General features: G+C 37.0%; 1 protein-coding gene and 1 pseudogene across 1 annotated transcript in view; one reads left to right on the plus strand and one right to left on the minus strand.

The window, feature by feature from the left end:
• CPEB4 (cytoplasmic polyadenylation element binding protein 4) overlaps positions 1 to 2,743 on the plus strand; it is a 94,106-nt gene extending 91,363 nt beyond the window's left edge. Inside the window, exon 10 of the mRNA XM_089909676.1 lies at positions 2,504 to 2,743. Coding sequence (XP_089765802.1) covers positions 2,504 to 2,728 — 225 coding nt within the window. The 3' untranslated portion in view covers positions 2,729 to 2,743. The remainder of the gene's footprint in view (positions 1 to 2,503) is intronic.
• A 9,997-nt stretch (positions 2,744 to 12,740) lies between these two features.
• Positions 12,741 to 14,121, minus strand: LOC149749729 (golgin subfamily A member 7 pseudogene; annotated as a pseudogene).
• Positions 14,122 to 16,035: the final 1,914 nt, after the last annotated feature.

A 16,035-nucleotide genomic window follows, 5' to 3' on the forward strand; every position in this document is an offset into this window, starting at 1 on the left:
TAGGTCTTCTGCTCATTTTTGGATTGAGTTGTTTGTTTTTTTGATATTGAGCTGCATGAGCTGCTTGTAAATTTTGGAGATTAATCCTTTGTCAGTTGCTTCATTCGCAAATATTTTCTCCCATTCTGAGGGTTGTCTTTTCGTCTTGTTTATGGTTTTCTTTGCTATGCAAAAGCTTTTAAGTTTCATTAGGTCCCATTTGTTTATTTTTATTTCCTTTCCCTAGGAGGTGGATCAAAAAAGATCTTGCTGTGATTTATGTCATAGAGTGTTCTGCCTATGTTTTCCTCTAAGAGTTTTAAGGTGTCTGGCCTTACATTTAGGTCTTTAATCCATCTTGAGTTTATTTTTGTGTATGGCATTAGGGAGTGTTCTAATTTCATTCTTTTACATGTAGCTGTCCAGTTTTCCCAGCTTATTAAAGAGGCTGTCTTTTCTCCACTGTATACTCTTGCCTCCTTTATCAAAGATAAGGTGACCATATGTGTGTTGGTTTATCTCTGGGCTTTCTATCTTGTTCCATTCATCTATATGTCTGTTTTTGTGCCAGTACCATACTGTCTTGATTACTGTAGCTTTGTAGTATAGTCTGAAGTCAGGGAGCCTGATTCCTCCAGCTCCGTTTTTCTTTCTCAAGATTGCTTTGGCTATTCGGGGTCTTTTGTTTTTCCATAAAAACTGTGAAAAATTTTTTTCTAGTTCTGTGAAAAATGCCAGTGGTAGTTTGATAGGGATTGCATTGAATCTGTAGATTGCTTTGGGTAGTACAGTCATTTTCACAATGTTGATTCTTCCAATCCAAGAACATGGTATATCTCTCCATCTGTTTGTATCATCTTTAATTTCTTTCATCAGTGTCTTATAATTTTCTGCATACAGGTCTTTTGTCTCCTTAGGTAGGTTTATTCCTAGATACTTTATTCTTTTTGTTGCAATGGTAAATGGGAGTATTTTCTTAATTTCACTTTCAGATCTTTCATTGTTAGTGTATAGGAATGTAAGAGATTTCTGTGCATTAATTTTGTATCCTGCTACTTTACCAAATTCACTGATTAGCTCTAGTAGTTTTCTGGTAGCATCTTTAGGATTCTCTATGTATAGTATCATGTCATCTGCAAATAGTAATAGCTTTACTTCTTCTTTTCTAATTTGGATTCCTTTTATTTCTTTTTCTTCTCTGATTGCTGTGGCTAAAACTTCCAAAACTATGTTGAATAATAGTGGTGAGAGTGGGTAACCTTGTCTTGGTCCTGATCTTAGTGGAAATGGTTTCAGTTTTTCACCATTGAGAATGATGTTGGCTGTGGGTTTGTCATATATGACCTTTATTATGTTGAGGTAAGTTCCCTCTATGCCTACTTTCTGGAGGAATTTTATCATAAATGGGTGTTGAATTTTGTCGAAAGCTTTCTCTGCATCTATTGAGATGATAATATGGGTTTTCTCCTTCAGTTTGTCAATATGGTGTATCACATTGATTGATTTGTGTATACTGAAGAATCCTTGCATTCCTGGGATAAAGCCCACTTGATCATGGTGTATGGTCCTTTTAATGTGCTGTTGGATTCTGTTTGCTAGTGTTTTGTGGAGGATTTTTGCATCTATGTTCATTAGTGATATTGGCCTGTAGTTTTCTTTCTTTGTGACACCCTTGTCTGGTTTTGGTATCAGGGTGATGGTGGCCTCGTAGAATGAGTTTGGTAGTGTTCCTCCCTCTGATATATTTTGGAAGAGTTTTGAGAAGGATAGGTGTTAGCTCTTCTCTAAATGTTTGATAGAATTTGCCTGTGAAGCCATGTGGTCCTTGGCTTTTGTTTGTTGGAAGATTTTTAATCACAGTTTCAATTTCAGTGCTTGTGATTGGTCTGTTCACATTTTCTATTTCTTCCTAGTTCAGTCTCAGAATGTTGTGCATTTCTAAGAATTTGTCCATTTCTTCCAGGTTGTCCATTTTATTGGCATATAGTTGCTTGTAGTAATTTCTCATGATCCTTTGTAGTTTTGCAGTGTCAGTTGTTACTTCTCCGTTTTCTACTGATTTGAATCTTCTCCCTTTTTTTCTTGATGAGTTTGGCTAATGGTTTATCAATTTTGTTTATCTTCTCAAAGAACCAGCTTTTAGTTTTATTGATCTTTGCTATCGTTTCCCTCATTTCTTTTTCATTTATTTCTGATCTGATCTTTATGATTTCTTTCCTTCTGCTAACTTTGGGGTTTTTTTGTTCTTCTTTCTCTAATTGCTTTAGGTGTAAGGTTAGGTTGTTTATTTGAGATGTTTCATGTTTCTTAAGGTAGGATTGTATTGCTATAAATTTCCCTCTTAGAACTGCTTTTGCTGCATCTCATAGGTTTTGGGTCATCGTGTTTTCATTGACATTTGTTTCTAGGTATTTTTTGATTTCCTCTTTGATTTCTTCAGTGATCTCTTGGCTATTAAGTAGTGTATGATTTAGCCTCCATGTGTTTGTACTTTTTACAGTTTTTTTTTGTTTTTTTTTTGCAGTACACGGGCCTCTCACTGTTGTTCCCTCTCCCGTTGCGGAGCACAGGCTCCAGATGCGCAGGCTCAGCGGCCATGGCTCACAGACCCAGCTGCTCCGTGGCATGTGGGATCTTCCTGGACCAGGCCATGAACCTGTGTCCCCTGCATCGGCAGGCGGACTCTCAACCACTGCACCACCAGGGAAGACCTATTTTTTACAGGTTTTTTCCTGTAATTGATACCTAGTCTCATAGCGTTGTGGTCGGGAAAGATACTTGATACGATTTCAATTTTCTTAAATTTACCAAGGCTTGATTTGTGACCCAAGATATGATCTATCCTGGAGAATGTTCCATGAGCACTGGAGAAGAAAGTGTATTCTGTTTTTTTTTGGATGGAATGTCCTATAAATATCAATTAAGTCCATCTTGTTTAATGTATCATTTAAAGCTTGTGTTTCCTTATTTATTTTTATTTTGGATGATCTCTCCATTGGTGAAAGTGGGGTGTTAAAGTCCCCTACTATGAATGTGTTACTGTCGATTTCCCCTTTTATGGCTGTTAGTATTTGCCTTATGTATTGAGGTGCTCCTATGTTGGGTGCATAAATATTTACAATGTTATATCTTCTTCTTGGATTGATCCCTTGATCATTATGTAGTGTCCTTCTTTGTCTCTTGTAATAGTCTTTGTTTTAAAGTCTCTTTTGTCTGATATGAGAATTGCTACTCCAGCTTTCTTTTGATTTCCATTTGCATGGAATATCTTTTTCCATCCCCTCACTTTCAGTTTGTATGTGTCCCTAGGTCTGAAGTGGGTCTCTTGTAGACAGCATATATATGGGTCTTGTTTTTGTATCCATTCAGCCAGTCTACGTCTTTAGGTTGGAGCATCTAATCCATTTATACTTAAGGTAGTTATCGATATGTATGTTCCTATTGCCATTTTCTTAATTGTTTTGGGTTTGTTATTGTAGGTCTTTTCCTTCTCTTGTGTTTCCTGCCTAGAGAAGTTCCTTTAGCATTTGTTGTAAAGCTGGTTTGGTGGTGCTAAATTCTCTTAGCTTTTGCTTGTCTTTAAAGGTTTTAATTTCTCTGTCAAATCTGAATGAGATCTTTGCTGGGTAGAGTAATTTTGGTTGTAGGTTTTTCCCCTTCATCATTTTAAATAGGGACATACCATTTTAGAACATACTCTGTTTCACTCAACAAACAGCATATTTATTGTGTATCTAATTTATACAGTACTGGACCTCTAATGAAGAATAGAACATACTCCTCAAGTAAACAATGTGATAATTCCTATGATAACTGAGCATAGGGTGCTTTGTGGAATCAGAGAAGGTCCTCCACCCCTGGAAAGCTAAGTATTGGAGGAGTAGAAGAAAGCCGGGTATAGAGTGGTGGTAGGGCAGGAATGAGGTGGGGAAGGGTTGGGGTACATATAGAGTGTTACAGAGAAAAGGAGAACAAATATAAAAGCTTTCAGGGAACACATGCTCATTGTTGTACAGGTTTGTCTTTGGACACACAATCCCTTAGGTTTTCTTCTCACAGTTAATATTTGGGAAGGCAGCATGGTTTAGTGAGTAGAGTCAGGAAGCTTATCACTCTGACAAACCTTTATTAGTACCTACTCTGTGTCTGGTAGCATAGATAGAAAGATGAATAAGGCACACAGTGACACTGACCCTCCAGGAGGTCACAGCCTAGTGGCAGAAACAGTATAAACACAAGCTATAAAAGTGTGCTGAGTGCTGTGAACAAAGTGTCCCTGGAACCTGTTCCTGGAACCAGTGCTGTCTACCCCGCTGTTTGTGGGGCTGTGGGTGTTTGAGGGAAGGCTGTAGAGAGGAGGTGATGTGTGGGCTGAGTCTTGAAGAGCAGGTAGACATTTGCCTGGCAGGTGTGTATGTCTGTATGTGTGTGTACAGGCGTGCATGCACACAGTGGTCTAGCCCAATAGAACAGCATGTGCAAAGACTGGGAGGGGTAAAGAACAAGATGTATTTGAGGAACCACATGGTCTCCTGTGCAATTGGAAGCATAATGTATACCTGGAGTTGAGCAGAGAAGGAAGACTATAGAGATAGCCTGGGGCAAGATGTGGTTTTTGGTATTTATTTACTCTGTTGCTGTCCTTTTGGGGGCTCACCTTTCAAATCAGTAAAGGAAGGAGATCTCCTAGGCACCCCCAAGGTAGTTTATCCTTAGTTTTCTTGTTTTATTTTTTTCCAATATAGTATTAGCTAATTGGTAAACTGGTATTATCTAGTGATCTGAAATATACCAACAAGTGTAAATATCCCCAAAGAGAGCTCAAGAGACATTTATAATTGTCAATTCTCAGGATAGTGGATCCTTTAAAGTCTGTGCTGACCTTGATATTTTACCTTGTGACTCTCTTTTTTTTTTTAAATTAGGTTTAACCCAGAGGAATTTAGCTAAAAAGTTTGACTTCCCCATACCTTTGAATGAAGCTTCCAAAATAATGAAGAAAAAGAAAAAGGTATATTATTGTAAAGGGGAATGAGTGATATTTTGAATTTTAGATTAACCTGTCTAAATACAAACGTGTGAAGACACTCAAGACATTAAAAATAGTGCCATCTTTTGAAAAATTTAATCTACTGAGATGAGAAAATAGAATTAATTTAGCAGTAATGAAACTGGGTTTGGAAATATTTACCATAAAGAATAGTCCTTCCAGTGTTTGAAGATATAAAACGCATTTTAGTCAAAATGTAGCTGACTGTGAGCTTTTTCAAAGCATGAAAATATATGTTGCATAGAATATAACAAACTCAGATAGTGTTACATAAGAAAATCATGGATTTCACAGAAAAGAAAAAGGTATCTCTATTGGTGTCATATTGCTCTTTTAAAGGCAAGGGGTGTACAAGTTTCTAGCAGGAAAGCTGACAAGCATGAACCTTTATGCTGAACCATTTTCATGTCTGGCTGTCCAGATGTCATGGTAACTTTGAGTGTTTTAAACATATTCAAGGGACTTCCCTGGTGGCTCAGTGGCTAAGAATCCGCCTGCAATTCAGGGGACACGGGCTCCAGCCCTGGTCCGGGAAGCTCCCACATGCCACGGAGCAACTAAGCCCGTGCGCTACAACTACCGATCCTGCGCTCTAGAGCCCGCGAGCCACAGCTACTGAAGCCCGTGTGCCTAGAGCCCGTGCTCCACAACAAGAGAAGCCACCGCAGTGAGAAGCCCACACACCGCAACAAAGAGTAGCCCCCGCTCGCGGCAATTAGAGAAAGCCCGCGCGCAGCAATGAAGACCCAACTCAGCCAAAAATAAATAAATAAGTAAAATTAATTAAACACATTCAAGATCAGTTACTCTACTAATCTTTGTTTACCACTATATATTTTACACTTCAGTTTAAAGAAACTGTTAGTTGATAATGACACATAAAATTATATTATTTCTGAGCTTTGAGTCTGTTTGATTTCTAATACATGTATAGTATAAAATAGCATTCAAAGTGACTAATCCTTGCAGCAAGTGTATTTTGAGTGAGCATTTAATCTTCCCACTATACTAAGAAATTTTTCTTCTAAGAACCAATTCCTCTTGGGCAATAGCCAATATTACCTGTAACTACTTTGTGCCAGACACTGGGGTAAGTGCTTTACCTATATTTTTCATTAATTCTAATAATCCAGTATTTGAAGTTATTCCTAAATGAGATTAAAACACTTGCCCAATGTCAAGCAGCTGGTTAAGTGGTGAAGCCAGAATTTGAGCCTAGATCTATCTGCTTCTATAGTCTCCATTCTTCCTATTCTAGTATATTCATGTTCTCTAGTAAGTTTGCTTTGGTATGTCCTAGGAGAAATGTTTAATTATTAAGTAGAATAAAACACATTAAAAATCATATCATTGTCCAGTGGTTTAGACATAGACATAGGAATAGAAATTCGCTATTTTTACTACCTTTCAAAACAAAATTGAGTATGTTGAAACCATAGGACTTACTAGATATTGCCTTTGAAAGACATTGCCTTCGACCAGGACAGTTAATTTAAATACTGCAGAGAGGAAATGCTAGGAAGTTGGAAAAATATATCAGAGAATTCACTGAATATGGGAAAACAATCATGTTTAATTTTTAGATCTCTAAGTATAATATTGCTTTATAATGATAATATCAAACTGGCATGCAACACAGTTGGCTCACTCCCAATTGCCTACATCGCAGTGTAGTCCAGGTTCTCTGCCCAGTGTTCCTTAACTGTGCTTACCTTTTTAAGGTTTCAGTATGGAATGGAGTGTACAAAGTCATTTCTAAAATGCTTGAAGAAAATGAAAAATACAGACTTAGGCTGAAATTATGTAGTGAAAGTAAGTTAACACAATTTTCATTGTATTAAAGAGAACTGGCTTCTCTAATAGTTTAGTTACCTTTGGATTACGTTAGACCAGTAGTTTTCCTAATTGTCACATTCAATGTATAGAGCTATAGAAAAAAGGCTACCATATTATCACTGTTCATTGTAATGAAAAGTCAATGCGTTGTAAAGCATTAAGTGTAGAGTAGACCACAGGTGTATGTGTGTGTGGAAGAGTGCAGAAGGTGAATGTTGACTGGAACCGACTGAGTCAAGGGAACACGCTTGTCTATTAAATTTGAATTTTAATGCCAACATTTTTTTAAAACGCCAAATTTTTAATACAGATTACAAAACTCATCCATATTGATGAAGAAAAACATTTTAATTGTATTATAGAAGTATAAATTCTGTGTTGCTTCATACAGTCACTTCCTTTTCATGATGCTGCAGTCCAATTTAATGCATTTAGCAAAATCTGCCCTTGAGTTATGGCCTTGATGTCATTATTTCATTCCTGGAAAACAATTCATAAATTAAACCATGTTTTAAGCTGCATCAGTGAGTTGATATTGTGGCCAGAGCAAAATTAGATGTAATCTAGTATGTTTATTAAAGTAATTGGAAGTTCTGGATGCTCAAACAATTAAGTTGGATAAAATTTATGTAACATGAATTGCTAAATCATAAGGCATTTTCTTTCCTTTACATGCATGTCCTAATACATATATTACCATGCTGAATGCTTCTATAAGTTTTTAGTGCAGTCACTCAAGGACAACTTTTATATTGACAGTCAGTAAATCTGCATAATTTGATTTTGTGAAGAATATTTTCGTAAGATAATTAAAACAGAATGCCATTTTGTAAGCAGTGTAACACTGGAAACTCATTACTGTTATTGTAATATTGCATCCATAATAGCATAAATTGTTTGCAATCATGGTACATGAACTAATGTTCACATTAGTGATACTCTGTTTTATTTTTCTTATCCGTTTAAGCAGGAGAATGAAGCAGAGGGCATTTAAGAGGAAAAAAGTTGTCAGTGGTTTCTTAGGTGACAAAGATGTTTGAACAGGCAGAGAAATGTGCACAAACCCTGGACATTGTTGTGAGTGTTAATCCAGATCCAATTACTCTAATAAATGTACTAGATCACATCTAATTTTGCTCTGGCCATTACCTTGAACTTTTCGGGTTCTTTTGTGCCTCAGCAATAGACCTTCTATTAAATATCAATGATCTTGTAATATGATCTTGTAAAGATTATTTAGCAATTTAAAATAATATGCTGTGTTTTCCAGAAATAGCCTCTTATAAAAAATAGCCTCTTATAAAAAAAAGGTATTTTTATTACAATTTTTAACCTGATTATAGAAACTAATAATTATATTTTAAAAATGTATTATAATTCTTGTTCCTTATTATATATTTATTAATGGGAAAGCCAATGCCAGAGACCAACTTGAATTTTCCTTATATTTTATGTTGTTCCTAGATTCAAATTACACAAAATGAATCTTCTTGTCATCTTCTGGTAAGAATCCACTTAGATAACAATGAAAAGGTGTAGACTTTTTCCTTCCCCTTTACATCCTACCATCTCCAACCTTTAATGTATACCCATTGCTAATTCTAGCCTGTTTCCTTCCTTAAACCCAGTGTCTGACACATAGAAAGCACTCATTAAATATTTGTTGAAATTTAATAAGCTTCATTTGGGCCTCATATTCACAACGCTATTGAAACTACTCTCTCTATGGTCCAAGTTTTATGTTTTTTCTTTTTCATATCTCTGCTTAGTTCTCTTTTCTTTTTGAACATGCTGTCACATTTAATGTTGTTTTACTACTACTTGTTCAAATTTTTCTTCTTATTATCCTGAAGACTATGTCATGGTTCTCTTTCTACCTTTCTGACCATATTTTCTATGTATTTTTCATTTGTCCCTTTTGCTACCATCTAATAACGAATGCTTTCCTAGGAGTAATTGTTGGTCCTGCTGTCTCTTTACATATTTATTCTGAGATAACTCACGCATTTTATAACTTCAGTTACTCTTTCTGGGTGTATGACCCTTAAATCTCTATCCTACTTCTGACCTCTGGTCATGTGCCTCTGAATTTCTTTAGGCTGTTCTACAGTTACTTTTAAATGCCACGTGGTTTAAACTGAGCATGTCATCCCCCCACTTTTTTTTTTCCAATTGTGCCCTGATATACTAATCATCTGGGCTCATTCAATTCTTAGGAATAGGTTACACCCAGTTTGGTGGGGTTTGGAAAGTAGTAGAAAAGGTAAGTAAGATGGGCTTTGGAACAGAGAAATTAGACTTTTATAAGTGGGAATGTGGGGGAAGGGAGTATACTTTAAGACAAGGACATGAGAAAATTCATGGAGTCACAGAAAATGTTTAGGAATATACAGCTTGATTAAAGCTTTTCAAGGTAGTCATAGTGAAGAAAGGTATACAATGTACTGAGAATGTATTTCAAATGGTCTCACATGGATACTTGGCCAAGGATATGTACTCAGTTCAGTAGGCAATGAAGAAACATGGAACATTTTCGTAACCCTTTATTCCAAATGATTTCAAATGTACATAAAAATCACAAGAAGAATACAAAGACCTCCAGAATACCCGTTACCTGGGTTCACCAATTTTTACATCTTGCCACTTCGCTTTATCATTATCCTACTCCCCCTCTCTCTTTCTCTGTGTGTTATGTGTATCAAGTATTGCCCCTTAATACTTTAGTGTGTATATCCTAAGAACCAGGATATCTTTTTTATAACTACACTACAGTTATCAAATTCAGGAAATTTAACATTGGTATAAAACTTTTATGTAATCTATAGTCTGTATTCCAGTTTTTTCTTGTGCCAATAATGTCTTTAATGGGATTTTTTTCCTGTTAGCAGGTCTGGTCCAGTGTCATGTATCGCATTTAATTGTCATGTCTCTTTAGTCTTCTTTAATCTATAACAGTTCTTCAACCTTTCTTTGTCTTTTATGACATTGACATTTTTGAAGAATGCAGGCCAATTATTTTTCAGATTATCCCTCTGGATTTGCTGATACCTCCCATGATTTGATTCATATTTTGCATTTTTGGCTGGAACATTATATAAGTAATGTTACTTCCTTCTCAGAACGTCACATCTGGAGTCATGTGATTTTCATTTATCCCTTATTGAGGGATCTATTGGTTTGATGTCCATTTGATCTATTGCTTAAGATGTCCATTTCTCCACTATATATAGTTACTATTTTTCATTTTGTAATTAATAAGTATTTTATGGAAAGATAATTAGAAATTACGCAAATATCTTGTATATCATCAGTATAGAACATTTTAAAGCAGTGGGTTGATCAGATCTGCATTTTAGAAAGAATCCAGTGTCATTTTATAAAAAGGTTTGGAATAGAGGCAAGATAAGAGGTGAACAAGAAAATCTAGGGATTGTAACAGCAGTCCAAGGGAAAAGTGAAATGCACTTAATGAGAGTGGAGAGGATACAGATGACTAGATGTAGGGCAGTATGAGAGATGATACTAAGGTTTGAGAATGAGCAGATAAGAAATAAGGAAGTCAAGAGAAAGAACTGGTTTTGTGAAGCTACTGAGTTTTATTTTGGCACATACAATTTTAGACGATAGGTATTCAGGTGAAAATTGTAAGCAATTGGAAGTGTCATGTCAGATCCAGTGTGATATCTATACTGCATAAAGGTCATATGTAGTTCTAGCAGTAGATGCAGATGAAACCTCAATGCGGGGATGGAGGGAGAGGAGAGGACTGAGAACAGAATGTCAGGCAACATCTAGGATGAAGAGGAAGTCTCAGTCCCTCGAAGAGGGATTCTAGGGGCTTAATTAGGAGTAATGAGAGAAATGATTGTCAGTTTGGGGGGATACAAATGAAGCTTGTGGGAGATCAAGGGATCAACAGTTTAAAGGACAGTGACCTTTTTCAGTGAGCGTATAGGGGTACAAAAAAGTAGGGGTATAGAAGTATATGTATATCAGCTGGGAATATTTTAGGAGTTCCAGTGCTTAGAAGTAAAGTAGAAGTTCCGAGAGATGACAGTGACCATCCAAGCAATGACTTTGCTTGTGAGTGGCTGAAGTGACTTTGCTTGTGAGTGCTTGTGACTTTGCTTTTGAGTGACTTTACTTGTGAGTGCTTGTGAGAGGCCTGGAGATAAAGACCTGTGATATAGTCTTTTTTGTGGCACAGTTCTTGTAATTGGCACTGTTGAAGTCACCATGGGTATTGGCAGGAGTTGGAGTGGAGAAGAAAATATGAGTTACATATTGAGTCCATCAGAAGCTTTTTATGGTCAACTAGAGAAAGTAAAAATCAAAACAGTAAATGCAGGGAGTGGCTAACTGTTGCTTTGCAGTTTTAGAAATGTTAAAATTTTTCAGTGACTACTGATTATGACATTTTGTATTAACAAGATTCAATTTTGTCATCTTTTATTTAGGGTTAACCTATTTTTGGATCTGTTTACCAAAGAAGATTATGAAGAGTTTAAAGATGGAACTTTAAATTGAATCATAATTATATGTTAATTTTGATGTGTTTTGTTGGAATTGGGACTTTAATAGTTGAATAGAAAAAACTATGTTCTTTATCGATTAGTAGTGTTTCTTCGCAAATTAATAAAAATTTTAGTTATTGTTATTATATGCATACAAGTGTTATTTTTAGAATTAATACTTATTCCATACTCATTCAAATTAATATTTTACTAAAATTTAAATTAGCATATCAATATAATTGCATGCATTTAAAATTGCCAACTTTTCCCTTTTATTAATGAGTCTGCATCCACTGCTGGGTTTTTTTTGTTTGTTTAAGAAAAGTTTTACTAATGTGTTAATATTTCATCAAACTTATTGCAATGGATTTAAAAGGCAGACAGACACTATTATAGGCTATAAAGTAACAAGTTTCATACAATTAAAATATTACATAGACCTATGGGATTTACTGAATAACAGACCCATAAAAGAAATTAAATCTGAAATGTTAAATCCAGTATTAGCACCTACAATATCTCTGAAAGTAAAACTTTTAACCGTTTCATTCTCTCCTAGTATATGTCCTAACTTTCTCCCAAATACAGTGCTCTCAAACCCCAAAGATGAAGGGCACAGGAAATCCCAATACTAAGAACACACAGCCAAAAAGAACTAGAAACAGTGACCCAGACTTAAGACTTTTAGTTGGAAATCACTTAACTTACTGAACTTGAACCAATCATAATATTTCTGTGCACTGAATACTGTATATGAGGAAAGTCTAGGAATCATAAGGTTTGCCAGTAGGGATAGTTAAAAATTAGCAATATATAGTATTATTCCTATCAAATTTTTTTCTCTTAAGTTATATTTATAACAAAACTATAATTAAAATATTTATTAACACTTGCTTATTCAGGGACACAGCAGGGACATTTGTGTTTGATGGTTTAGCATCCACTTTATTGTGCTTACTTATTTTTATAAGGAACAAGCAACACATACCACATCTTCCCAATGTTCAAGGTAATGCAGTAATAACAGAATTCTCAAAAAAAAACCCCAAAAAACAAAAACCTGGAAATTGCATTAAATACTGCTTTAATCAGGAATTGCTATAATAAAACAAGTAACATTATACATTATTTTTCCAATGAGCTTTGGTTTGAGAAACTGAACAGCAGAACTTGATCTTTAAGCTTTGAGTCATGGCAAAACTGGTAATTCTCTGAAATCTGGGAGATGCATTAGCAAAATCAGACACAGCCCACCCTTCACCAAAATCCTTGAGAAAAGCATTTTATGAATTTGGGGGAGTAAGACTGAGCACTGGCTAGTTTACGACTTGCTGAAGCCCAAGGAATGATGAGAACCACTGGCACTGGTGGCAGGTAAGAAATAAACTGTGTTGGGCTGACCAACTGCATATTTTATTAATGGCTTTGAATAAAAAAAGTGAAATGCTTCATTGCGTTTTCTCAAAAACGAATCAAAAGATTACAGAGTCCTATACAATTTGGAGACACAAAGTGGATGCTGAGTGACTAGAGGTCGCTCCAGGTGTGGAATTTTACAAAGTCAGTCCTTGGAGTGAATGGCACCGTGGCTCTGGCAGCAGATACGAAGGAATGATGCTCTGGAGAGGAGGTGGGGGACACTCTGCGGTCGGCCGGTGGACAGGTGAGGGTCCCAGCTGGAGGTGGGCCTTTAATCCTATGGTTTATCTAACACTACTCATGCCTCTGTCTTTATAAATAGTAATTTCAATAACTCGAAGTCCTCTCTCCATGGGATCTATCAGGAGGAGGCCTTGGGGAGCATAGATCTCATTCTGCTCTTGAATGTATTTGGAGACTTTCTTCAGAACCTTCTGGTAGTGAGCTGCCATGCACAGGAAGTTGGTGTACGCTGTTAGACAAGCCAGGCAGCCTTCGAGATAGCACTGGCCCCCGAGCTTCTCTGCTTCAGCATAAAGGTTATTTAGAGTTCGAACTGTTTCTTCAAACTGTTGCCTATCAATCCGGTTCTCCAGCTCCGCGGGGAACTTTGGTCTGGAACTGGCAGCGGGTGCCACTGCTGTAGTCTCACTGAATGAAAACCTTCCAGGACACTGGCGCCTGCTGCGGCCTCATGGCGAGGACAGGACGGGCCGCGCTCCCGGGCGCCGCCCCGCGCACCCCAGAGCCCCGTTCGGCCCGGGAAACACGAACCCGCCTCCGCTGCCCTCCAGCGGCTGTCGCACCGCCTACACCTCCACTGCTTTATTCATCCCTTCATATAGATTTAATTGTTTTAAGTTAAATTTGGATTCATTTAAATTATTTTTGGCTTCCTCACTTTTTCTAAATTTCTCAATTATGATAAAGACCTACCATTTACATAGCAAACAGTTATTTGGGGTGTTTAATAGTTATTTAAGCCATCTTTTTATCCTAGGGAAAGTTAGTAAATTTATGCAGAGTCTGTATTACAAAGTGGAGTATTTTAGGGAAACTTCTGGATAAAGATCAGAGGAGACATTCTCCTTTCCAGGCCCTTAATTAGATACATTATTTTTATATCAGTAAATGAGAGATTCAGAACTCTGAAAATAGTTTAGAAGTGTTTTTCAGTGAAGTCCCTTTATATTCTACTCAATAGTAGTAGTAATCATCTAGTACCTACATAAGTTCTGCTTTTTGCTGATGCAGTCTCTCTCCCTAAATTGTATCAAAGGCTGGAACTGAACATGTGGGAGGGAGGAGACAAAAGGTTTTCCCTTAATCAAGCTCCATGTGCACTCCTTGCTTCTTTCCTTGAGGCGAAGGTCCTCTTTTTTATCCAGGATAATGACAGTGACATCCATTATTTTTGAGGGTACTGAGAGGGTGAGCCTCCTCATTTCTCTTACAATGGCATTACACAGAGGCAGTAATACAGAATTCTCATGAAATGGTACAAGATGTAAGGATTGTAAAATAATTCATAGTTTTGTTTCTTCTAGTTATAAGTTAACTACTTCATGAGCCTAGAACAGACTAGGGTTTGTGGTAACATGTTCTTGTGACTGTTTACCAAATCCATCTGTTTCCCGTTGAAGGATACATTGCCTGAGTGAATGGGCCCTGCTTGCCATGCAGTGTCCAAAGGTCCCCTGGCAGCGAGGGTCATGCAACTTCTTTGGAATGCACTGGGCAAATTTTCAGGCTGCTAAATTCTTGGGTAAAGCTTCAAATTTTAGCTTAATACAATTTAAATCATTGTAAAATGAGACATTTACTTGTTTACACTGCAATTTATGCTGCATAAAGTGTTGTGATGAACATGAATGAGGATGTTAGGTTCGCTTCAATGTAAGTTTATATTTATGTGAGTTATACTACTTGACATAGTGAAGTAGTCTGTTTTAATTTATCAAGTGTGTCAATATTTATTAGATTTTAGAAATGAGTCTAATGCTGGATACAAGCTTTGTCTCACTGTTCTAGAACTGTGGAGTAATGAAGACTCTTACTAAAATGAATGTTCTAGATATTTCCTCTAAATCTTTAAATTTTCATTTAATAATGTATACCTGACTCTTCCTTTCTTCTGCTTGGACCAAAGGCATTTTATTTTCGCCCAATAGTCTAGTATTTGCAACTTCTGTTTTGGAGTCTGCTGTGAGTGTTTCATGCTTAGCTGTGCATGCTGGGGAGGAAAGATATTTTAGTGGTTCAAATTAAGCATTTGGGTGAGTACAGAATAGAGGAGAAACATGTCAGTACTTCAAAATATTATTCAGCCATTTATTCCAGTCATCTGGAGGATTATAGGTGAGCTTTGGAACTATTAGGAAAAACGAATGGGATCTTTTAGCAAAGGAGATAACTAAAATTCAAGACATTTTCCCATCTAGTATAAGCTGAAGAAAGGTTAAAATTTGGGGAAAGTTTTGGGTAACCTAGGAGTCTTTGAGAGTAGGCTTATAATACAATGATGAGAGACTAGTCTTGAGTTTGGGAGCCAGGCCTGTGGGAGTGGAGGTGGAAACACACTAGTGCATCATTAATTAAAGGGAGAATGCTTGGCTGGGAAGTGGTATGCCACTGGAGTAGCATCACAAGTTCCTAAGTCAGGGACCATATATCTATGGCAGCTATGTAAATACGCTTCTCAGATGTCCTACCACATAGGGGGACATAATTGACTGATGGCCCACCTGTACTGCATTGTGCATTGACTATTACATTTGTATGAGGCCCTGCTTCCCAACTAGTTGCTCCTAGCCACTGATTAAGCATGGCAGGGATATTAAGGCAGATACATTTCTGTGAGATGAGCCTCAAAGACTCCCCATTTGCTTCGCTGAAACTTTCTTAGAACCACAGCAGAGAGAGAGTCTAAGACTTTTCCTACCCAACCATCTTTCCTTCCCTCTCTCCCCTGCAGAGATCAGTCCTTCGTCATGCTGGGATGGCTCTCCTAGGCTCCCCTGGCTCTCTCTCTTTTCCCTCCAGGCATTTCTCCAGTAAATACTTGCACATCTAATTCCACCTTGGCATCTGTTTCTGAGAGGACTCAAATGAATGCAAGTGATGTCCGGAGTGGTCTGATAAAGTAGGCAGCAAGATGGGGCACTGGGATGATATATTCACCATCCGATGGCAACAAGACACTTTCTGAGTGGTATGTGCAATATGGATAGTCCCTGG

The sequence above is a fragment of the Delphinapterus leucas genome, chromosome 3, assembly GCF_059928025.1.
Source record: "Delphinapterus leucas isolate spDelLeu-1000000601 "Yukka" chromosome 3, BTC_Dleu_Yukka2, whole genome shotgun sequence".
NCBI classification, from domain to species: domain Eukaryota; kingdom Metazoa; phylum Chordata; class Mammalia; order Artiodactyla; family Monodontidae; genus Delphinapterus; species Delphinapterus leucas.